The sequence below is a fragment of the Protobothrops mucrosquamatus genome, unplaced genomic scaffold (genome assembly GCF_001527695.2).
Source record: "Protobothrops mucrosquamatus isolate PMUCROS unplaced genomic scaffold, P.Mucros_1.0 scaffold212, whole genome shotgun sequence".
NCBI classification, from domain to species: Eukaryota; Metazoa; Chordata; class Lepidosauria; order Squamata; family Viperidae; genus Protobothrops; species Protobothrops mucrosquamatus.
The window spans coordinates 1,082,890-1,105,978 of NW_015386566.1; the positions used below are offsets into that span (position 1 = coordinate 1,082,890).

General features: G+C 42.7%; 2 protein-coding genes across 3 annotated transcripts in view; one reads left to right on the forward strand and one right to left on the reverse strand.

Moving 5' to 3' along the window:
• Positions 1-918: 918 nt before the first annotated feature.
• Positions 919-7,146, reverse strand: RBP5 (retinol binding protein 5). 2 transcript variants are annotated; one of them, XM_015814067.2, is made up of 4 exons: positions 6,851-7,138; positions 5,467-5,645; positions 3,345-3,446; positions 919-1,124 (listed from the first exon to the last, which is right to left on the reverse strand). In XM_015814067.2, the coding sequence occupies exons 1-4, from the start codon at positions 6,921-6,923 to the stop codon at positions 1,071-1,073; spliced, it is 408 nt and encodes a 135-aa protein (XP_015669553.1). In that variant the 5' UTR covers positions 6,924-7,138; the 3' UTR covers positions 919-1,070. The 2 variants fall into 2 exon arrangements, with proteins under 2 accessions (XP_015669553.1, XP_029139591.1); XM_029283758.1 differs by lacking the exon at positions 3,345-3,446 and having other exon boundaries at positions 6,851-7,146.
• A 2,402-nt stretch (positions 7,147-9,548) lies between these two features.
• CLSTN3 (calsyntenin 3) overlaps positions 9,549-23,089 on the forward strand; it is a 37,712-nt gene continuing 24,171 nt past the window's right edge. Inside the window, exons 1-4 of the mRNA XM_015814031.1 lie at positions 9,549-9,621; positions 14,967-15,089; positions 21,575-21,770; positions 22,745-22,953. Coding sequence (XP_015669517.1) covers positions 9,549-9,621; positions 14,967-15,089; positions 21,575-21,770; positions 22,745-22,953 — 601 coding nt within the window. The remainder of the gene's footprint in view (positions 9,622-14,966; positions 15,090-21,574; positions 21,771-22,744; positions 22,954-23,089) is intronic.

The following is a 23,089-nucleotide window of genomic DNA, read 5'->3' on the forward strand; positions in this document are numbered from 1 at the left end:
GGGCCAGTGGAATCAAGGCAGTGATTGGGACATACAGAGTCATTTGAAAGACGATCAATCAGGACTGAAAGCAGCAGCAAGGAACAGACTTCTTGAAAACCACAGAACCATACACTTCAGCAAGCAGCAAATCCAATATGTCAACTGATAAACTTCAGCTTCCCTTCAGCCATGTGCAAAATTCCTGTTCCTGGCCAAAGCAAACTTTTAAGAAGCTTCCAGATTAGCACTGTGCTATCCACCTCTGATTTACGGAGCATCAGTCTTACTCTATTTCCTTCCTAAGCTGAAAGGATTTCATGGCTCCATTCCTTATTTAACAGTCTCCTCTTACCAAAGTTCTCAGGCGGAGAATTTGATGTGATAAATTACTTCCTTCTCCTGCTTAGGATGGCAAAACTCTTATTCTGAAAGGATTTCTTTCTTAAAGTTCCAGTTTCCTTTTTTTTCAATACTTGCTCAATTTTGCCTATTCAAAAATAAAGTCCTTTCCTTTCTGCACCCTATTCACAAGCCCTCCTCACCTACAGAAGACTTTGGTTGCCAGCATATGCTGTCTTGCTAATTTTTTCTTAATGCAAAGACATTATCACTTACCTGGTCACATTTATGTGGGATGCTGTCTTATCCCAGCACTAAGTCTGGCTCTGTAACAGTATATTTGCAAAGATAATTTTTTGTATGGTCAGGAGAACCCATATTCTTAAGATGATCAAACTGCAACTACATTGCAAGATGTTTGGGTTTGGATAAATAATTAGCTGCATGAGGCCCCAACCACTCCAAATTATAATGACACAATCAAAATATAGTCTGCCACTTCAGACAGAAATAGATAAGCATGGAAGTCTTAATCTGAAAAGCAGGAAGATGATTGAAAGCATGTTGCTTATATGTCTCAGTCATCAATAAAAAAATGCACACATTTGGTCATCTTTATTGTTTTAATCCAAAGAGGAAAGGTTAAGCAAAGATATGAATAGTTTGCTTGACTCTCCATCTGGTTTGGTGTCCAGTATCAGGTCCATCTGGAAGTTGGCACATCTCACTGGTAGGCACGATGTTTGAGGTCACTTCACTTTCTGGAATATCTGGACACAAACCTCATTCTCTGCTGTCATGCGCTAAAAGAGAAAAGGTCAATCAAGAAGCAAGAAGTACAGTTATACTTGAATCCTTAGAGAACATTGTCATCTGCCAGCCAACAAATAGGTTCAGTTTGTTTTTTATTTGTACCTAGCACAAAAACAATTGCCATCAATAGAAATACAACAGAAATTTCAGTGTGAACATCTCTACTTTGCACCTTCCAAACCTACAGACAACCTTATATGTGCACTTCTTCATTCATTCAGAGTTGTCCAGATATACAATTCTGTATGCATATATTAAAGGGAAATGCTGAAAACAACAGCCCAAGCTACATTTCATCAGAAAAAAAGAGTTTACTTTTAAAAACTGTTTGTACTGCTCAAAATAGATACATTCAGAAAAAATGGACACATTCACAAAGAGACTTTGAAGCACAAGGCTGTTGTGTCAGATACTGGGGAAAGGGGATGATACGCGGCAAACTTCAAAGGCCTACAAAAAGATTTGTTGTGGATACTTTTAGTAACTGGCTGCTTTCAAATCAACAAAAGTAATCTAGTTCTCCTAAAACAAGATACCAGGGACAAGGGGAAAGAGTCAACCAAATGACGTTTCTGTTGTATGTGTCTTGTGCTGAGTTTCCACTCTGCTTGGGGCCCCTACTTGCCTTTGAAAGTAGCTACTTGACCTAAACTAGTTGATTCAACTAGATAAGGCAAACCTGTTGCCCCTCCACCACCATCAGCAGGAGAGACAATCCAGTAGGAAGTTGAGCAGCTCAACATTCATTGAAGAAAAGAAGAATTCTGTAAGCGAATTCATGCCCATTCGCTTTAATTTCAAAGGAAAACTTCTGAGGTGGATTTGTCCCCCTCCATCACGGTCTTAAGTACTTTACTGTTTCTTTCAGAAGGTATGATCCGAGGATTTGTACTATAGTGCAGGAACAGCTTGTTTCAATCAGGAATGCCACAGGGGGGGGGGGAGGATCCTGGAGCAAGCCCATACCTACCAGAGCCGGCTTATTGCACAAGTTTGCTTTCTTCTATAGATAAGGGGCATAAAACCACGAAGTTCAGAGACTAAAATTACTTAGACTCTTAGATGGCAGCATTAGAGCAGTGTTTCTCAGCCTTAGCAACTTTAAGACATGTGGACTTCAACTCCCAGAATTCCCCAGCCAGCTGAAAAGTGCAAGTGAATTTTCACCTAACTGTCCCCTGGTGGAAGTCAACAATTGGTTGTGCTTGGATTTATTTAATCTTTTCTAACTTTCTAGCTTTTAGAGAGTACCAGAGAGCTGAAGAACACTGAAGAATTGTAGATAGGGAATTCAGTCCATTCTGAGACTGAAGAGAATGCCTTATTTAGTGCTCTTATTATTACCCTAATATTTCATTATTAAAGATGTGGCTTCTTAATTAAGTTAGCATTATTGTAAATTACGCTTGTAAATTAGTGTGTTATTTAAAAATGCAAAAAGCATTACTTAAGCATTTTTAAGAAAAGAATGCTTAAGACTGGCTATTGGGTGGGGAGATTGGGGGAGAGGGATGTTTACCTTATACAACCAATAATCTGTTTTCTCACAGTCTCATCAAATTACCCCTGACTTTCAAGGCATTGCTGGAAATTTGTGGCACACTTTTCAGTAAGACTGGGCTATCTCTCAGAATATACTAGAACCCACTTTTTCTCTGCACAATCATCACAATTCAGTTTTTCTTCCCAGCTTTTCAGTGTATTTATTCAGCCCAGATGTCAGCATTCCCTACATACTTGACCCAGCAGCCTGTGTTAGAGGGGAAAGCCATGAACTGCAGAGAGAGAGGACACCGCTCGGAAAGGCGCGTAAAGCCCATCTCTGCCAAACTGCCATTGGAACCATTTACCTGAGGGCAGCTGCAAATAACATGTTGTTTACTAGCACTAAGGCTAAAATTCTGAGTGTCAGGCACCGGGATGCTCTGCTTTGATTTCCGCTCCTTCCCTGATGCCCCAGGAGCCGCGATCAAATTTCAAAAAAGAGTGCTGGACAATGGGTGGCTCCCTTGCTCAGCCGACTGAACTTTTGAACTCTTGGGAAGGATGTTTTTGTCAAGAGGCCATTGCCTCCCTGAGGAAGCACACAGAAGTTGGCCGAACTCTTGGTTTTTCTGAGCTGGAAGTGGGGAAGAAGACCCATTCTGTGCTTTTGAAAATGGGAGCAGAAGTAGAAAAAATTGATTAGGGACCCCCCTCCTCCTCCTTACCAGATGCAGTTGATCCCCTTCTAACCAGTGCCTCCAGCCCCGGTTCTGTTTCTCTCCTCTCTGTTCACACACCAGTTGATCTCCATCCCAGTAAACAGTTGTCTGAAAGCAGCGGGAGTGAGCAAGGGGGGGTGGAGAGAGAGAAAAGAGAAAGGGGCAATGACATCACTTAAAATAGGAAAGGGCCTTCTGTTGGAAACAAGACAGAACATGCCGTAAAATAAAAGCAGCTCAGTGTAATGCAGGCCCTGTTCAAGCAGCCATCCAGGACACCAAGGGAAAGTCTTAACTGCGTTGTTTTGTTACAGACAGAAATGGGAATGAAGATATGCCTGAAAGTCTTATGTGTGCAAATCCCCATGAGAACTGTTCTGCCTAAACCTCAATAGATGCAGACCCCAAATAAACTGCCTTTCTACTTCATGACTAAAGCTTACACATGACAGAATTTAAGTTTCCAAACATCTGCCTTCATAACTGTTGTGATTCCCCCCCCCCTCAGGGCATGCTGATTTCCCCAGAACTGAGCCTGTTAAGAAAAATTTAGGGCAAAAAAATAATGCAAAAGAAAGCCATTGTTCCAGAGGAGGGGAGAGAAGTCTTAATCCTCTCTTCCATCTTCAATCGTAAGCTTTATTTTGAAATAAGGACCCTAGAGTCTGACACCAATCCAAGACAAGGGATTGTAATTCCACACACCCCCAATTCTTTAACCAAGAAAAACAAAACAAAATAAAGGCAATGCCCTTCTCTAAATCCATGCTACAGTGAAAATCTTTAGTTTAGGTACAGCTACAAAATATTATCACAACTTTTGACACTCAGAGCCAGCACAGCAATATAATTAAATTGTAGACCCTCTGGGCCCTGGGATCCCAGCCTGGGGAAGGCTGATCTATGGAAAGAGAAGTACAGTATGTGCTGAATGTGGGTTACAGCTGATGTGCAACCTATCCCACTAACACTGAGACTTTTTCTTCTGATTTGAAAACAGCCAAAGCTGGGTATGAAGTTTAGCTCTTAGCCAGAAAATAGTAGACATACTAACAATACTCACTGCTAACCTTTCCAAGGTTCAAAGTCACATATATGGGTTAATCATTTTTAAAATTCAAATTTTATTTCTTAGTTCAGCCATTCATTTTTTCTGAACGCTGTCAGCAATCTGAAGAAACAGTGGCTAACTTCCAGTGTTGTTGAAGATTGTCATAATAATTTTAGGCACTTTAAATATTTGACACATTTTATTTAAACCCTAAAATATATGTAGGGTTTTTTCATTGTCCTTTCCCTTGCCTTGTAACTTCCTTTCAAGAAAGTTTTCTTAAGGCAATACAGTATGCTTAGCTTATGCAAACTGGCTGAGAATGATGGGAACTGTAATGCCATGCATTTTAAAGATGGCTAGGCTGGCTTAGCTGACGAATAGTTTATCTATCTCCCATTTATGAAAATGATTTCATTTATGAAAATGAATGAAATGATTTATTCACAAAATAAATTAAAGTATTCCTTAAGCTGTAGCAGTGTGCCTGGCTCTACCTCTAAAACTACTCAAACTACTAGTCTGAATTCAATCCAGAGTTATCAGAATTTTAATACATTTCCTGTTTGTTGCTTGCCTGATATTGCAGAAAGAAAGGGACGTTATTAAGTGTCTGTTACAACATGCATTTTACCACCAGTCAGAAGTTTTGCCAGCTAAAATGGAGCTTATTTTACATAATGGATAAGCTCTAGCTTGCATTTAAAAACTTGTCCAAATTATTTCATCATGTGAACAGTTTATCACGAGGGATTTGTAGGTCTTGGGAACAGGAAATTTTGCAACCAGCATAGAGACTGCTCATAAGAATAGTTTTAAGAGTCCTGGTGTAAGCTGACTACTCATAAAATTGGGTTAGTTGTATAAATAAGACTGAATTAATGTGTGAATTAACTCCCTCTTGCTTGCTTGGAAATTGGCAGAAAATCAGCTTCTGAAGAACTTTGTTGATCCCATTCAACTCTGGATCAAGAATCTGAATGTTAACAATGTGTTTCTTCTACAGGGAAGCTCTTTCTTACAGAAAGGGACTGACCCAGTTTCTACTTGCATTTCACCAAAGCCTTTGTCTCTTACCTGGCACTTGCGTCCATCTACTGGCCCCAGATCCTCTTCAAACTCAACCCCAAGGTCAAAGTCCATGACATAGTTTCGCAGAGAAGTTATGGTGCGAACAGTCATATGGTCACCAGTGTGAATGATCTCCTTGTCTGGCTTCAGGAGACAAACCAGCTTCCTCAGGGCCACATTGATATCTAACCAGGAGATTACAAGAACAAAAGTGAAATAAATGAAGAATGCTGCCTGTGAACCCCAAAGGCGGTGGGAATAAACAACAAGGAACAATGCATGAAACCAGGTCCCCTGTATGCATTACCTCAGTTCTTCCTCATTTTGGCCAAGTAATAAAGGAAGATGAAAACAAGAATGCAACTCTCCTAGTTTAACTTACGTCTTCCCTCCCTCCCCCCACCAATCCAAGGCAGCAAATATAGTAAAAGACACACATGCCAGTGTGAATCAAAGACAAACCATTCTTTTAACCCAATTGTTTAAATAACCGTGTCTTTTCTCACCAAGCTGCCCTAAAAAAACAGAGCACTGACTAAATGCCTGAGCTACAAATCAGGAAATCCCCATTTAAATCTCCCTTCTGCCAGGAATTAATTTGGAGGCCTCCAGGCACATTTCTCTCTCCCGTCTACCTGTATAAATACAGCAGTTTTGAAAGTGCTGTGTTCCTTGAAGATCACAATGAGCACATAATACAAATTGATATTGATTATAAATTGCTGGGGAAGGGTAAGATTTCCATGAATCAGGCACTGCTCCTGGTGATGATGTAGACTCAGCCCAGGAATTTTCTTGATAAAATGGAAGTGGTTTGCCAAGGCATTTCAGCTTCAGTGTATTCTGTCAGCTCTGCTCCTCCCTGGTGCTTTGCCATCCAAGTTCTGGCCAGGAGCAATCTCTGTTTAGCTGTTCTGAAATCGGGCAAGGTGGACTAGCTTGGTGCCACCAAGAAAACTCCTAGGAAGACCAGAGTATCATAACCTTTTAGGGGTGAAGAGAGATCCTGGAGTTTAACTCTGCCCAGATTACTGACATCCGAGGGTTGGCACAGTTACCCTAAAGCCAGGGGTAGGCAACCTTGGCTCTTTTATGACTCGTGGACTTCAACTCCCAGAATTCCTGAGCCAGCCATGCTGAGGAGAAATGGAGATGTTTCCAAGCTGAGCCATGCTGGCTCAGGAATTCTGGGAGTTGAAGTCCACGAGTCATAAAAGAGCCAAGGTTGCCTACCCCTGCGCCTAAACCAACCATGTGGAGCTGAAAAAGGCGCTCTGGGCGCCCACCAGTCCCACCAGCATTCACCACCACCGTCGCAAACTGAAGGGGAGCGATTTGGCGGCCGGGAGAGGGAAGCAACAAAACGGAGGGAGAGGAAGGCTTTGCTTACCCAAGGCACGGAGGTAATTCTCCATATTGTCCTGAGACACGAAGCGGTAGTAGCCGCTAAGATTGGGAGGCATCCCAGCGCAAGAGGAGGACGAAGGCACGGAAAAGAAAACGGGAGGAAGGCTCGCCGAGAGGAAAGAAGGAAGAAAGGAAGGAAGGAAGGAAGGAAGGAAAGGAAGGAAGGAAGGACGGGGAGAAAAGAGGCGGCAGCTGATACAGCTGAAGAGAGCCCGCTAGCCGCCGCGTTGCTGAGTCCGCCGCTTCGACTTCTTTCCCCGCCCGTCCCCCGGCCTTTTATGTAGCGCCGCGGGAGTGTGGAGTCCCGCCGCCCTAAGAGTCACTCCGCTCCAGTCCGCGCGGGCGGGGGGAGCCGCGAGCGGAGCCTTTGCGTTTCGCTTTTCTCCTTCTCCTTTTCTCCCGATTATTATCAGGAGGAAAAATGAAAAATAAAAAAACCAGAAATACGACGACTTTTGCAAATCGCCAATCGCTCCACTCTTTTTTTTTTATCAAAGCGCAAGTTAATCAGGGTCCGGGCTGCTTCCTACGTGGATAGGGGACCACTCGTAAATCCCAAAGCTATGTGAGAAGGGTACGTTGAACAGTCAAGGCATCCCGGTCAAGGCCAAAAACTGCTTCCGTGCTCTTCCCAAGAAAACTGCCTTGATGTTTCCACGAAGTCACCAGCCGCTGAGCTTGACTGGAAGACTGCTCTACTTACGAGCAGCAGGCAGAAATTTCTAACTATTTCAATAGTCCCGTATAGAGCGACAGCAGTTACCACTGTTGCCTCCTGCTCACTTCCTCTTTCCAAATAATTGTCTGCCTAAGGGCACCTACGGGTTCGCATCCATGCCGTTGAGCAACCCTGTCTGTGCAGTTAGCAATAGTTCACTGTGCTATGCGATCCCACCAATTCAGTCATCTCTGATTTGAACCCACACGGGTCATCTGCACATTGTGAAGACACAGCCAGAGAGTTTAATGACAGTTTAATGCCAGGCACGAGGAGAAGCGGTTGCTCACTTGAGATAACCCCTACCCAGGCTTGGTCACTGCAAACATCAAAATGGCTTCCCAGTTTTCGAGGAGTGATATGGCACGTGAGGCTTTTCCCCAGAAGCCCCGCAAATCTTTGTGGCTACTTCTAGATGGCTGGCGGGAGAAGTTGTCCTGAAGAGGGAGAGGCACTCTGCTCCTTCCCAAACTGGAGTAAACCAGAGCATTTCTTCGTGGTTTTTGGAAAGAATTCTGAAACTGGGTTCCATAGCTGACTTTACCTCTCTCAAATTTATACACTGTATTTTAAAATCGTTATAAGGTATCGCATGCATTTATAGGGCAACCCCGAATACACTCTAGTAAAGGCAGCCCATCTCTGTGGGAGAGTGAAAATAAAAAGAGAGAGTGGCTCAACTCTGTGTATTGAACTTACAGCCAAGAGAAAACTGTTCTGCTCACGGCCAAATCGCAGCTCTCTTAGGTTACCCAAGAAAGCAACCCCCCTCCAGCAAAATTAGCACCTTCTTCGGGCTGATTTACACATGCATATGCACATCCGTTGAGGGATTTGTGTGTGAATGAATCACAGGGATGCAACTTACCGCAGACAATAGTTCTGCGAATTATTCAGAGTCAAATTTCAATCACCCTTCCAGTCATCCCAGCTTGTACGTGCCTGTGGGGAAATTACTCTTTGCCTTGGAGTGACTGGCTCGTCTCCAAAGCCAACTGAAGTCTGGTCTACGCACTGATACAGGCATCTGGTTTACCAACTGAAGGGAACATAGACTGCAAATGGGAGTTTGTATGAGAAGGATCATCACAGACAGGAAGGTTTATTTCACGGGGGTGGGGGGTGGGGTGGGGAAGAGGGCTGCCCACATCACACGGTAAGATGTCAGCCTGGGAACATTCATGCGTGAACCAACATTTGCTCCGTACTCCCCATCACAGCAAGAGAGCTGCGGACACCTGGAGGTCTTACCGCGAACTTTCTCACGCCACTGTCTGATCCTAAAGCAGTTTAAGAGAGATGCGTCTGTGGCCAGCCCAACCTAGAGTAGATCGCGGTGGAGGGGGGGGGGGCAGATCTCCCTTCCAGCAGCGTCCTTTGGATTTCAACTTGTGGTGCGCGAACTGGGCGTGCGTTTCTTTTCCCTGACTCCTCCAGTTCCCTGCTAGCAAATCAGAGGGAAAAACGGGGATGGGGAAGCGGAGGGGGAAAAGACCCCTCATGTCCAGCTGCAAGCCCCTCTAAAGTTCCTTGTTCTATCTGCCTGCACGCGGGGGGGGCGCTCGCGTGTATGCACGTGCCCCGCCCTCCTCCCCCTCCCACAGCAAAAGAAAACCCTCCCTCCCTTCTGGCCTTCCCACGCCCCCCACCCCTACCCCTAAGTCTCGGTCCCCTCCCTCTCCTGCAGCACCTGGCTGGGGCGCCCCTCGTATTGGCTGCGAGGGCCCATCAATCAGCGTCGGGCGCTGCTGACATCATGCTGCAGTACAGAGGCTGGGCCGGACCCGAGAAAGGAGGCGTCCGGGAGCTCCAGCTGGCGCCCCGTCCCGGACAGTGCCTCGACAGGCGAGCCCTGGGTCTGGGTGGGAGCAGCTCGTAGCGACAGCCGTCAAGGCACTCTCCTTCGGCGAGCGAGACCCAGCCTCTCCCGGCCACGAAGCGGTATTTGCCAGGCTTTTCTAAAATGGGCTGGGGGATGCCCCTCGCCTCCGCCCCTCTCCTCCTCCTCCTGGTCTCCTGCGCCCTCGGCAACAAAGGTGAGCGAGTCGAGGCGCCCGGACTCCCCAAGGAGAGGGCTGGGCTGGGCTGGGTGGGTGTGTGGCTGGGAAGCTCTTTGAGCGCCCTCCGTGCCTCTCCCGTCTGGTCAAAGCTGGAGCGCAGCTCTTTCTCCTGCCTTCTAATCCATCCCATCTATTCCCCGGGAATGCTGAGAGCGGGTGGAGAAATAGGGCTTGGAGCTAAACGTGGGGCTTCTTTGCTTTTGCTATTTTGCTCCGCTGGATCTTCTCACCTGCTTCCTTCTGTAGCATCAGATCCCTTCCCCCCCCCCCCTTTCCTGCTTTGTTTCCTCGGATTGCAGGCCAACCCACCTCTACACCTCCTGTTTATCTCTCCCCTACGTTCATTTTCCGCCTGTCATTTATCATACGCCCAGCAATTCCCAGGTCTCCTTCTGTGTTCCAGTCTCTTAGGATCAAAAACGTGATGAAGCTGCTTTTGCTACCTCCTCTGTTTCTAGGCTAGTTGCCATCTTCTCTTCCTTGCAGCCTTAGGGGTCTTGGTTGGTTTGTCAGTCCATCTAGTTCATTACTGCAAAATCTACTAATTTCAAGCAAAGGATAGGGAAACCATGAATGCATTTATAAATGGGTGAACTGCTGAACAGGGGGCTGCTCGTCTACGGAAGCTTCAGTATTCTGAACACGAACGCAGGACAATATATCCGCACGCATATATCTGTGTGCCTGAAAATGAGAGAGATGGGTAGGTTGATCAAGGCTTACAGGTCTTCACACCAGAACAAGAGTTGTTAGAAATAGTGTTGCGTGGAAACTAAAGGAAGGGGCTGAAGCTAGGTCCTGCATATTTTGGGGGAGATTGAGTCATCTTTCAGCACCAGCTTGCAGCAAAGGAAGGAGATGGAGTGTGAAAAAGCATTTGATTCCTATTACGGTGGCTGGCTTTCTTCCTTAAACATTGGCATGGGGAGGGGGAGGGCAATGCAGCAGCATTAGGATTCAGTGCGCTTGTTGGTTCTGCAGATACAGTAGAGTGGAGTTTCTCTCCCCGGTACTCAATCCTCAGTGCACGTAGCCACTGAGGGTTGACTTGGCCTTGTGGCCTTTGAGAAATCATCAAACCAGGGCTCTTCAGGTGGCTGGTGGTAGGAACAGCAGAGGTTTTATTCTCCCTTCACCAGCTCATTGTCCTTACACGGCAATCATCCCCCTTTTCCGTGCTTGAAGCAAGGGCCGTGGTGGGGCCAGAGCTTGGTGTTACAAGGGTACCGAAGAGGGGACAGGTGATATACGTAAGATACCAGCTTAGAGACATACTGTACTTGGGAGAGAAGTGAACTAGAATGCAACTTGGGCTGGATTATTTATTTGTTTAAATATGGCAGCTCTGAAAACAACCTGGCGAGATGAATACCCCAGTTTACATTCTTCTGCCATAACCCCACATCTTCAGATTCTGTGCTGCAGTATAGCATTTTTTAAAAAAGCTCTCGTGTTCTGATTCACCTTATTTTCCACTCTTCCAGTTTTGGTTGGCTGCAAAGATATACCAGGGCTTTAAAGTCTCTAACTGAAGCCCTTTCTAGACATCTTTTCAATTCAATTCAATACCATCTGATGAACCAAAGTGCTTCAAAAGAACTTCCTGGCTAAATTAAACCACCTAGTCCCACAACCTCTTTTGAAACTGGCTAATTGGAAGCCTCTGGAGACTAACAGGCAGAACCTGAAGACGATGTTTTGCGCCTGTTCTTTGTCTCCACTACTGTTCTCCTCTAGGCCTTCTCTTGGCTGTTTAGCGCTAATTGTTACTGAGAGGAATGGATTTGCCTAAGCCAGTTCAAAAGCCACTGGAGCCAGTAGCCATGGCTGTTATCTTGGTGTTAATACTACATCTGTTACGTGTTATTTCTCTGTGTCCTGTGAGAGATTTTCATTTTCTGACCAGTGCTTGTGATGCTGTGTTCTAATACTAGACAAAATATATTTTTGACTACATGGTTCTTGCTGGTCCACATGCTACCTCAAAGTAAACTTTGGCTTTACTTCTCCTGCAAGAATCTGCTTGCATTTCTTGCTAAATAACCCTTCAAGAAATTACCAAGGATAAAACAGCAGCAAATAATCTTGGAACTGGCACAGAGTACCATGAGATACATCAAAGTACTTGAGCTGGAAAAAACCAAATGGCATTTCCTTCATGCTAAACACTGACCAGCCTGCCGGGAAGATTAACCATATAAACCCTCCATGTTCTTACTTAAAGCAGATGACTGCTGTGCTTCCACTTTGACCTCTTTAAGTCCTTTTTCTGAGATGGTTTGCTCACCTTGCAGGGTCAGTTCTAATGATGTCACCTGAAATATTCTCATGGAGCTAGCTTCCAGCTGTTTGATTTGCCACTGACACTCATGACCTTCAGAGATGGGTCTGATGCTTTATCTAAAGTTCCTAATGATCTCGTATGGAAAAATGTCCTTAAATTCTGAACGTCCCTAAAGTAGTCATAGGATTGCTCAGTCATGAATGAATGGAACACAATTCTATCTGGAGGATTTAATGTGGAGAGATAGGGGTTGTAACTAGGACACCGTGATCTAATTCTAGAGACCCAGTTTACTAGGGATTGGTTAGTGAGGAGGAGTGTTAATTTATAACGATTTCTCCCTCATCTCCATCTTCCATTTTCCCTGCCCTGGAGGTTGTGTGATGAAGATTAATTTGCTATTTCTGGGCTTGTGACATTTTTCGGAGCCTCCTGCTGGCTGCTGCCTCACTGTTGAGCCTGGACTGGCTCCAGCCAACAAGATTAGCATTTCAGGCTACGAAGTGAGGCCAGGAGGAAAATGGCATATGCCAGGACAGAGCAGGAGACACAAGGACTGTGGAAGACTATAGAGAGGGCAGAAGTGAAGATACCTGAGCCATGCTTGAAACCTTAAGATAATTTTGTCACGATGAAAGAAAACTAAATATAAGTAACTTCATTTCCTCTTTTATTTCTTCTGCCGTCCCTTCACATCTCTCTGTTGTGATCCCTACTATGGAAATTCAGATGGTTTATTTTTGGAGAGCAAAGGGCTTTTTTGTGATGAATATGATCAGCAGGAAATGTACATATCCTGTTGGAATTTTTTAAATGATGGTGATAAATGTGCCTGCAGGATCCAGCCTGGGTCAGTCACTGGGGCCAGAGTCTTCTGAGCTTTCGGACTTGTGCTGGAGCCCATCCTTAGGGAACTTCTCTCCCGGTGACCGACACAGATTGAATCCTGCAACATTATCCCGGGACACACGTATATTTGCCTTCATTCGTTAAAGGTGTCTGTCAAAAGCTCTCTTTTTAGAGTTGTCTATGTCAGAGCAAATTGTGCTGTTTTAAGCTACCTTCTAATTTGATCTCCCTCGTGTATTTGTTCTTATCTGAATTAAAATGTACATATTTCTAAATATTCACCAATCAGAAAAGATTTAACTTACAAGATTTATAATGTGTAAAAATACACAAGAGTATTGTGATTACTACCTAGGCATTAATACTAATCTATATTGATTTTAGCCTTTTGAATTATACTTTAAAAATCTATTTGGACAGAAAGTATACATGTGTGTGAGCGTGTGTCCCTAAGAAACTAAAGAAAATGCAGTGATATTTTTCAAATTATCTAGATTCTGAATAGCGCTGAATATTTGCTCTATAAAATATGATTAAATATGTTTTTAAAGAATCTGACATGGTGACAGCCATATAAAATCATCAGCTAATTCCTAGGCAGTCTCTTTGCTTTTTAGCCATAATGTCCTTTATAAAAATTCTAGCTACAATAAAAGAGAAAGCTCCTGTTGTAAAATAAAATAACGTATGTCCCTTTAAGCAACACGTTAAGGAATTAAAATACCTTCCTAATCCCTTCATACTTCTCTTGATACCCTGCCAGAGGGAGGGGGCCTTAGCTACTCAGAGTTCTGCAAGTGAAAATCTGCTATTGACATTGTTCCAATCTATAACAATTCTCTGAGCTGAAAAGCCTCAGTAAATACCTCCACATTTTCTGCTCTGGCAAGTGGAAACCAGCAGGATTTAGGATATAACCAGGATGTACCACTCCTTTCTGGGCTGGATTATGATACATTTTTCTAATCCTTTCCACGGGGGCTCAGGGTGGCATTGTGTGACCTGCTTCTCCATTTAACCTCACCCAGACCCTGTGAATTAGCTTAAATGTCAGCACAAACACTGGAGTACTTTCCAGAGAGGCTCATTGTCACTGAGGAGCATTTGAGCTCCTATTAGGAGATACTTGGGGGGGGAAAAATCTTTCCTTGGTTTGCTTCAGCCTCTGCTGATAGATGACAAGCTTGGAAGGTTATGGCACAGAACGTTGATCTTGGACTGTTGATCGTATTTGACTAGTAGGATCTCCCGTTCTGAGTCCCCCCATCTAACTACAAGTAGTCCTTGATTTACAACCACAATTGAGCCCAAAATTGCTGTTGCTAAAGGAGACATTTGGTAAGTGAGACATTTGCTAAGTGATTTTGTCCCATTTTGCCCATTTTACGACCTTTCTTGCCACAGTTAAGTGAATCGCCGTATGTTGGCGCAGTAGTTAGAGTGCAGTACTGCAAGCTAACTCACTGCTCACTCCAGGAGTTCGATTCTGAGCAGCTCAAGGTTGACTCAGACCTTCCATCCTTCCGAGGTCGGTAAAATGAGGACCCAGATTGTTGAGGGGAATATGCTGACTCTGTAAACTGCTTAGAGAGGGCTGTAAAGCACTGTGAAGGGACACATCAATCTAAGTGCTATTTCTATTAAGTGAATCTGGCTTTCCCACTGACTTTGCTCATCACGGGGTTACAAAAGGTGATCACATGACCCCAGGACACTCAATCATCATAAATATAAGTCAGTTGCCAAGCATTTTGATTATGTGACCATGGGGATGCTACAATGGTCGTAAGTGTGAAAAACGGTCATGAGTCTCTTTTTTCAGTGCCATTGTAACTTTGAATGGTCACTAAATGAGCTGATGTAAATCGAGGACTGCCGGAACAGTTATGCTGCAATAGTTCTTACTGAATATTGGCCCCACACAGACATTCCCTGAATGAACCGTGCACAATTTGCAGCCTTAATTATTACCAAGGTTATTGGAGAGGGTGGGATTGTATGGGTTTTTCAAGTGTTTCCTCTGCTCATTCTGGAGCAGAATGAAATGTAACTTGAGAAAACAATTAAGAGGATTCACAGTTGCCAGTGAGGTACAATGAGAGGCATTATAAATGTCATTGGATGGGAACTCGGAGGATATTGATTTTTGTGTTGTTTATTATCCTTTTTGCACTCCCAATGCTCTTAGCCAACAAGCACAAGCCTTGGATTGAAGCTGAGTATCAAGGCATTGTCATGGAGAATGACAACACGGTCCTCCTGAACCCTCCACTCTTCGCTCTGGACAAGGATGCACCCTTGCGCTATGCAGGTATGTGACTGGCAGGAGAGCTCATAGGCTTTTCATTAGCTGCATTCAAGTTCATACACAGCCAGAGTTTAAGTGTGGCTTGTGAAAGCATCTGTTCCAATGCCCTGCACCAAAGCCTAAACCATAGTCTACAAACCTGAATGTATGGGTCCATGTACTAAGTCGAAGCCAAACAGAAATGCTATGATGAAGCTTGTGTGAAATCAGTGACTATAGTTGCATAAGGAAGGGTCAAATACAATGTGACTAAATAATGAATTAGCTGGTGTGTGTGTGTGGTTTTTTTTTTTCCTTACTAAATAATAGCTGTAAGGAAGCCTGATCCAGATTAACATCCCAGTTTGGGAATTAGCCACGGTCATTGTGACCTGAAGTCTACCAGGTCTCAACATTTTAATCTCTTTTTGCTACCATTCCCTCTTCCCCCTTGTTAGGGCTTTGGGAGAAGGAGTTAAATTTGAAGATATGGACCAAAGACTCAGTTTCTTTTCCTTTAGACTAGGTTCCAGGTTTTTTGACCCAGCTCAGACATCCTTTTTATTTATTTAGCAGTTGTCCTGCCTCAAGTATTGTATGGCAAGACTAAATGTTATTTTTCATTTGTAATCTTCCTGTCTTTTTGTATCACTACTGTAATCTGTTTTTCTTACAAACCAAAGCTAACACCTAATTAACCCAGTTATTAAAGAAAGAATAGTTTCCATTTAGAAATATATGCTTTGGTAGCTTGTTCTGTATGAGGCAGACAGAGAGTAAATCTATACAAATATAAGAAATCAACGATACATAGGGATGAGGGTAATAATTCAGCACAAGGTATCGGTTCAAAGGACAGACTAAAGAAAGCCAGCCTCTAAGCCTTTGTGTTTATGGGGACATTGCTTCTCAAGGTTTCAGCATCTCATGTTCTGTGGATGGCTTAAGTTGACTTGGTCCTCCAAAAACCATTGTCAGCAGCCTCTCAGCATTAATAAAGCATGTATACTAACAGAGTATTTCCTATCATTTTTTTCCCCCATGTAACAGAGATTGCACACTGGTCCTCCAAACCCATGACAATTCTGCTACTGTTCCTCTAAAACATATCAGCAGAGTTGTCTGCATTTCCTGCCAAAAATGACTAATTCTTTTCCTGGGAAGCTCAAGAAAACTGCAGTTCAAGATAATTTGTGCAATATATAATCTAAATTTGCAGAGCAGAATCAATAAATATGATGGACTAAGATGGATTAGTGAAATTGCCTAGCAGCGAGGAATGAAAAAAATCCTTGAAGTTATTAGACTTTCTCATACGTAGAAATCTCTGACAATGTGACTTGCCTTAGGAGCTGTATTTTGTGACGTTCCATGGAAAGATTTCACATAATATTGCAGGCCCAAAGCTACAGTTTTAATGTTGGAATGTTTCAGTGTAAAGTCTAAGCTACGGTACTTTCCATAATGTATGCCGTCTTCAAATATTACATCTTAGTGGCATACCCTAATGGGTACTATAAAATTATTCCTGATCAAGTCAGGGGTTGATAATAGGAGCGAAGCTTCTGACATATAGGAAATATGGTGGCAGCGAACTCATTTCCCTCTCTGGACTACAGCTGGGTTCTCACATTTGTCAAAGAAGCCTGTTCTGTATGTGAGTGCTATCTCTGAATCCTAAGCTCATTGTCCTTTAGAATGACGTTCACCACATAGGATATACAGCATGGATGTTTGCAGAAGCTGTTCATGTGCAGCTGTAAACATTCTGCTCTCTACACAAGCAAAAGGCTTGTATTATCAGGGTTGTTGCTTGAATGGAAACGAACGCAGTACATTCAAACAGAAAGGCATTTTCCCTGCAGATTGTTGTGTTGTATACAGAGATGTTCTGAGGCAGAGCTGATTGGGAATGTTTGTAGCGAGTATATTCTCCTTTTCTGAATGCTTGAATAGCGCTTTCCAATTAACACTATTCGACAGGCTTTATAAATTGTGTTGGGAGGCATGATATGCCAGAGGCCCATTTATGTAGGAAATAGCTCCACATAAAAGAGAGCAGCACGGAGCATCTGCCTCACCACATGTTTCATTTCTTTTCTTTTACGAAGTGCGTAAAACAGGAAACCTTCAAACAGGTTCCAAAGCATACTTAGCATGGCATATTTTAAAAAAGAAAAGTAATTAAGATGCAACAGTAAAACAGAGATTACTGTTGAAGGGGGAGAAAAGTCAGAAATACATTGAAAAAATAAATAAAAATGCCCCTCTATTGCAATAGGCAATTAATATATGAAAAAACTTGAAGGAATAAAATCATCTTTGACACCAGAATAGCAACGGGTGCTAGACTTAAATTACCACAAAGAGCCAGCAGCAACTACAGCTGAAATCCACATGTCTGGAAATTGCCAAGGTTGGGAAATTCTGCCTTAGAGTAAAGAATGGAACAAATGGGGGAAAAAAAGTGCTCTAGATACTGAAACACCAGTGATGTGAAATCTTGTATAAATTTAGGCAAACGTCTCAAATTGGGACCAGAAATGAACAAAGGACCAGTGAATTTCATTAAATTGCTTTTGTGAAGGGTAGGGGGATCATTTCTTCAGGCCCCACACACAGAGAGGACCCAACTAAATTTGGATTGAGCATTTGAAATTATTGTATATATCCATTCTTTAATTCTGATTACAAGATGTGTTTCTCTAGTTGGGTTTCCCACATATTTCCATTACTGGGCCATAAACAACAGTGACTAATGTTGATCTTGTAAGAGAAACATTTTTATATATATTTATATATTAGTGAAAGTGCAGTTTCCCCACGTCTATCTGTCTGTCTACCTACCTACCTACCTACCTACCTATCTCATGGCTGAATCAAACCATGAATAGAATAGAACAGAGCAGAGCAGAGCAGAACAGAACAGAACAGAACAGAACAGAACAGAGCTGGAAGGGACCTTGGAGGTCTTCTAGTCCAGGAGAACCTATACCAGTGATGACGAACCTTTTAGAGACTGAGTGCCCAAAACGGCCCCCCCCCACTCCACCCCCTGCCCCGCCCCTGCTCCACCCTCCCATCCCCCGCCTGCCCGCAGGACCATTCACTGCTTGCAGGGCCCTTCGCAGATCGCCCAGGCAGCCCAGCAGCACTATGGCGGTCACGCCCTCTGCCCACATCCTGCAGCATCAACTGTGCACGATGGGGTGTGAGGGCAGAGTCTTGTCTATGCTGCCTGGCTGCCATGTCCTTGGCTGCACTGCTCCGTGTGGGCCACGCTCAGGGGCAACTCTCCTTCAGGGGGGCTGCTGGAGAAGAGGGGGTCACAGGGGAGGCGAGGCTGGGGCAACGGCACGTGTGCCCACAGAGAGGGCTCCAAGTGGCACCTGTGCCATAGGTTTGCCACCACTGACCTATACCATATCAGACAGTCTTTTTATATATAAATATTTTATTAATTTTTTAATTCTACAATTATGAGTACTTAATAAGCAACATGTTGTCTGGGTCCATTGGTAATTCAGTGGTACATATTAACTTTCTCAGTCTAGTTCCAATACTACACCATCCAGTGTTTCCTTGGTCCTCTCTTCTTCTGGTGATATGCATTTTTCCACACTGGGCAAATACAGTTCTTGTTACTGTTAATACATATACAATTAAATATAGACTTCTTCATCACATTTTTCTGGTATTATACATAATATCAATAGCATCCGTTTATAATATCTTTTCTAGCCAGAACATATCTCAATTGCATTTGCACTTAAAATCCATTTGTTCAATCAATATCCTGTTTTTCCCGCTTTTTAAAAAATTTAATTTCCTATCAATGTTCAAAATATCTCTATTGCTTATAATTTTCTCATAGTAAATTATATTTGGATAACCAAAAGCTTTCCTTATTCAAATCCTTTTAGAATTTTCATATTTCCCATCTCATAACAAAGTATAATATTCTAGTTACAAATCCTATCTTTCTAATTATAATAATACTTTTATTTCTAACAGTTATCTATTTTCTTAACCATATTCAAACATCTGTTTAATAGTATAATATCCCATCTAATAGGTCAAAACCTCTATTTTCTTCAGTCTTACTCTAGCTTTCTTCCTTTGCCAAATAACTTTCCAAGTCAGTGCATTTGAATCATCAAGTAATTCTTCCTCTGTTTTTGTATATATTGTTTGGAATGAGGAAGAGAATTTGATTGAAGTATTTTTGGAAGAATGCTCAACCCATTTATATTCATTAAACAGCCTTCATCCTTCTCCTTCAGTTTTTCTTTTCATTTCTTGTTTGTCAATATTCAGCATTTCTCCTAACAGCTTTGTCATCCATTCAATCAGCTCTTCCTTATCCTCAAATGTGTTCTGAGATCTTGACAAGTAAGATGTCTTTTCCATTTCCGGTGTTATCAATGCATCTTCTAATTTTTCATTTGTCTGTATCTGTCTGTTAATTCCTTCCTTTAGATCCTCCATCTTTGGATCCATTTCTTCTAATTTTCCTTCTGTTTTCTGGGTTACTAGTTCCTTCTTTGTAGTCATTGTCTAGATTAGTAAGTTTAGATTAGAAAATTGTTCGTTTATCTCATTTGCGTTATTTTTAGTCTCATCATGAAATAAAACAATTGTCTCTTGAATTGATTTCAATATAGAAAGAATTTCTTTCTAAGATTCATCAACATTTTCTTGTTGGTTTATCAAGCGGGGGGCTTTGGAGACAAGTGCTAAAGATGGTTTTTTACCATTTGAGGCTAAGTATGGAACACTCATTTTGTTTTTGTATGTATTCTTTATAGTCCAATAGGGTCCACAACACAGGTAAGCAGCCCAAGAGGTTTTTTTCCCTTTTCCCAGCTGCAGTATGCAAAAGTGAAAGCTTCCAGGAACAACAAAGAGTCTTATCTAAGTCCAGGCTTCAAGCCAAGTTTCCTTTAAGCATAATAAATTGTAGTGCCATGATTCGCCACTAGATGTCATTGACACTGTCTTCCAACTTTCCAAATCCAAGCTTATTTTACAGACTTTCAAATATCTTTTCTAAAAAAAAAAGTCTCAAAGGTACTTTTAGTCCCCAAATTTCAAAGCTATATATCTGTATTAATTTCAAATTGATCTTGTAGTTTTCTCTATTTTCCCCCAAAGCAATTAATTCGCCGCTTTTCTTTCCTGAGGGAGTGGGGCATAAACTTCCCTTCTCTCTCCCATGGGGGAGGATTCTTTGCTTTGGACATTCTTTTTTCCAGGAAAGTAGTATTAAGATCATAAAAAGAGGATAAAGTCTCACCCAGTTCCATCCACATTGCTCAAAAATTGCTAGTAAGTGCTTATCTTTGGTTGTCAGCAGCTTTTGACTGGCCACATGAATATAACCAGTCTTTACCCCGCCAGTTTGGAGGGCTTCTCAGATCCAGCAGAAGGGCTACCACCCCTCCACAATTGACGAGGATCCCTCTCCTTCTTCGTTGCCTCTCTGTGGTGACTTTTGATCCTTTTTAGGGTCCCCAGCGGGGCGAAATCGAACATGGAAGATGGAGCTCTGTCTTCCTATGCCCGTCACGCCACAAGGCATAACTTGAAGTCCCATATCAGACAGTCTTAATGCAGGGCATCTCAAATTGTGGGTTATGGGGTAGCAGGGGGTTCCCAATGATTTAGACGGGGCTTAAACCAATCTTGCTTACCCTAGCAAATTATTCATTCCTGCTTTGTCTGGGTAGGAGATTGCTCAAATTCATTTAATATTGATGGATGTTGCCAGCTGCAGAGTTGGAAAAGTCTTGTCCTAGAGTGATTTGTGAACTAGATCTAGGTCATTGTCTTTTCCTCCCATGGCTCCAGATATAGTGATTGAATTAGCTGTCCATTCTCAATCAGCAAGGAATCAATACTGATTAGCTTCAGATGAATGGGCTTCCCAGGAAATGATACTGAATAACAACTACAGAAGGAGGCAATTCCCAGGTCCCAGTAAGGGTGCCTCTTGTTAATTGTACTTCTGTGTTATTAAAACTTTCCAATGTCAGAAGACACTATTAGCTCCTTCCAGCGCTTGCAATCTATTGAATTGGTGAATGTTAGAAAACAGTGGGAATCTTTAACTTGATATTTGGATATTGGGGAAAAAAAAGCAAATCAGCCAAAGCCTAATTGTGCTTCTCCACTAGATCAAGCAGTCTAGTAAGAAGTTTCCTAGCACTTACGCTGCTGAAATAACCTGGAAGTCCTCAAAATCTTACCAAGTTTTAATGGGACTTGGGCATAATAATGTTTCAAAGGAATCCAATTATGTATGGATTGAACAGAAGCCTTTTCCTCTGCTAACTTTAATATTATCCAGCTTTTCTATTTGAGAAGGTTGTTTATTTCATGCTAATGAAGAGGGCAGAGGAGAGAAGAATAAAAGAGAATTAAAAGATAATATTTCGTTCCTATGTTTCCTTTCTTCTTAATATCTCATTTTTTCTTCTTTTTTGTATAATTTGCTTTTGGGACACTAGGTGAGATCTGTGGATTCCGAATTCACGGGGCAGGAGTGCCTTTTGAAGCAGTGATCCTTGACAAAGCCACAGGAGAGGGCTTGATCCGGGCAAAAGAGCCAGTGGATTGTGAAGCTCATAAAGAACATACTTTCACCATCCAGGCCTATGACTGTGGTGAGGGTCCTGATGGTGCCAACACCAAGAAGTCCCACAAGTAAGACTTATTAGATTCAGTGCTGTAATGATTTCCCTCTGAACCTGCTAAGTCTCTTGGAGTATACTAGTGTGGTCTACATTCAGGAAGTAGGTAGAATGGCTTCTTGGCTTGCAGTGAGATGTTTAAGAGCCTCTTGCATTTAATTCTGCGATTTCTTCCTATTGATCACATTGGTGACATAACATAATGTGTATATCAGTAGAAGCTAGTGTTTAATTTAAAATGCTTCTCTCAACACAATTCAAAGCTTATGAAGAATTGCTTGTCATTTAAGCAAAGGTCTTGCCCATGTCTTCCACTGTCGTTTCAATGTGGCAATGGAAGACCTGCAAATGAGAAGGGATGCTAGCAGTTAAAGAAGAGCTTAACTCCTCCGATGCTCATTATTTTCTTCTTGAAAAGTCCACTCTAGGACTATTTCTCTCTAAGTTTGACTACCTTCAAAGCATTGCATGAAAAAATATAAAGCTTGCTGGAAGAGTAATTCTCTTGATGGGAAGGGAAGGCCTAAAAGCTGTCTTCTCAAAAAAAAAAGTTCACTAGCGTTATAGTAAGAATAGAGGGGAGTCTCCTGAGACATCCTTATAGGAGTCTTATGAAGTATAATATGCAAGCATTCTGATCTTACTGATCTTTATAACAGTCTGATGAAGTAAATCAATGTACAATAATATGTCTATGGAGATTCTCAATCATCCAGATCATGGTTGTCCCACAAGTGCTTTTCAAAAGGCAACTGGACTTTCTTGGGGGGTTTTCTTCCTTGAAAATGTTTTGCTTCTCATCCAAGAAGCTTTTTTCAGTTCTCAGTTCTTCAGTTTTAGTCCAGTTGCCTTTTGAAAAACACCTTTGGGACAATGCACAGTAATAGTACAGAGGTAGGTGGAGGAACTGCTAAAGCCTAGCATTTTTCTCCTTTAAGAAAGGGTCTCTGGATCTAGTTGCTTACTACTCCCCCTTCCTCCACCCAGGGCCACAGTGCACGTGCGGGTGAACGATGTCAATGAGTTTGCTCCAGTCTTTGTGGATAAGCTTTATCGCGTGGCCGTGACGGAAGGGAAACTCTATGATCGCATCCTGCGGGTAGAAGCTATTGATGGTGACTGCTCCCCTCAGTACAGCCAGATCTGCTACTATGAGATCTTGACTCCTAATGTCCCCTTCCTGATTGACAACGATGGTGAGAAACTGAATTACTTTCTGGAGGTTGAATTGATCCAGATGTTGGAAAGCAGTTTTAGGCACAGCTGTGGAACAAGCCTATGTAAAGCATAAACACTCATGAATGACAGAGTTGCTTGGGATTCCCCCCCCCC

Bases quoted from the DNA above. Each gene is read 5' to 3' on its own strand.
- RBP5 (XM_015814067.2), bottom strand. From the start codon at position 6,923: ATGCCTCCCAATCTTAGCGGCTACTACCGCTTCGTGTCTCAGGACAAT. The intron at 5,646-6,850 runs GTAAGCAAAGCC...TCTCCTGGTTAG, and splicing joins GAATTACCTCCGTGCCTTGG to ATATCAATGTGGCCCTGAGG. The intron at 1,125-3,344 runs GTAAGGAGGAGG...TTTCTCTTTTAG, and splicing joins AAGGGGATCAACTGCATCTG to CGCATGACAGCAGAGAATGA.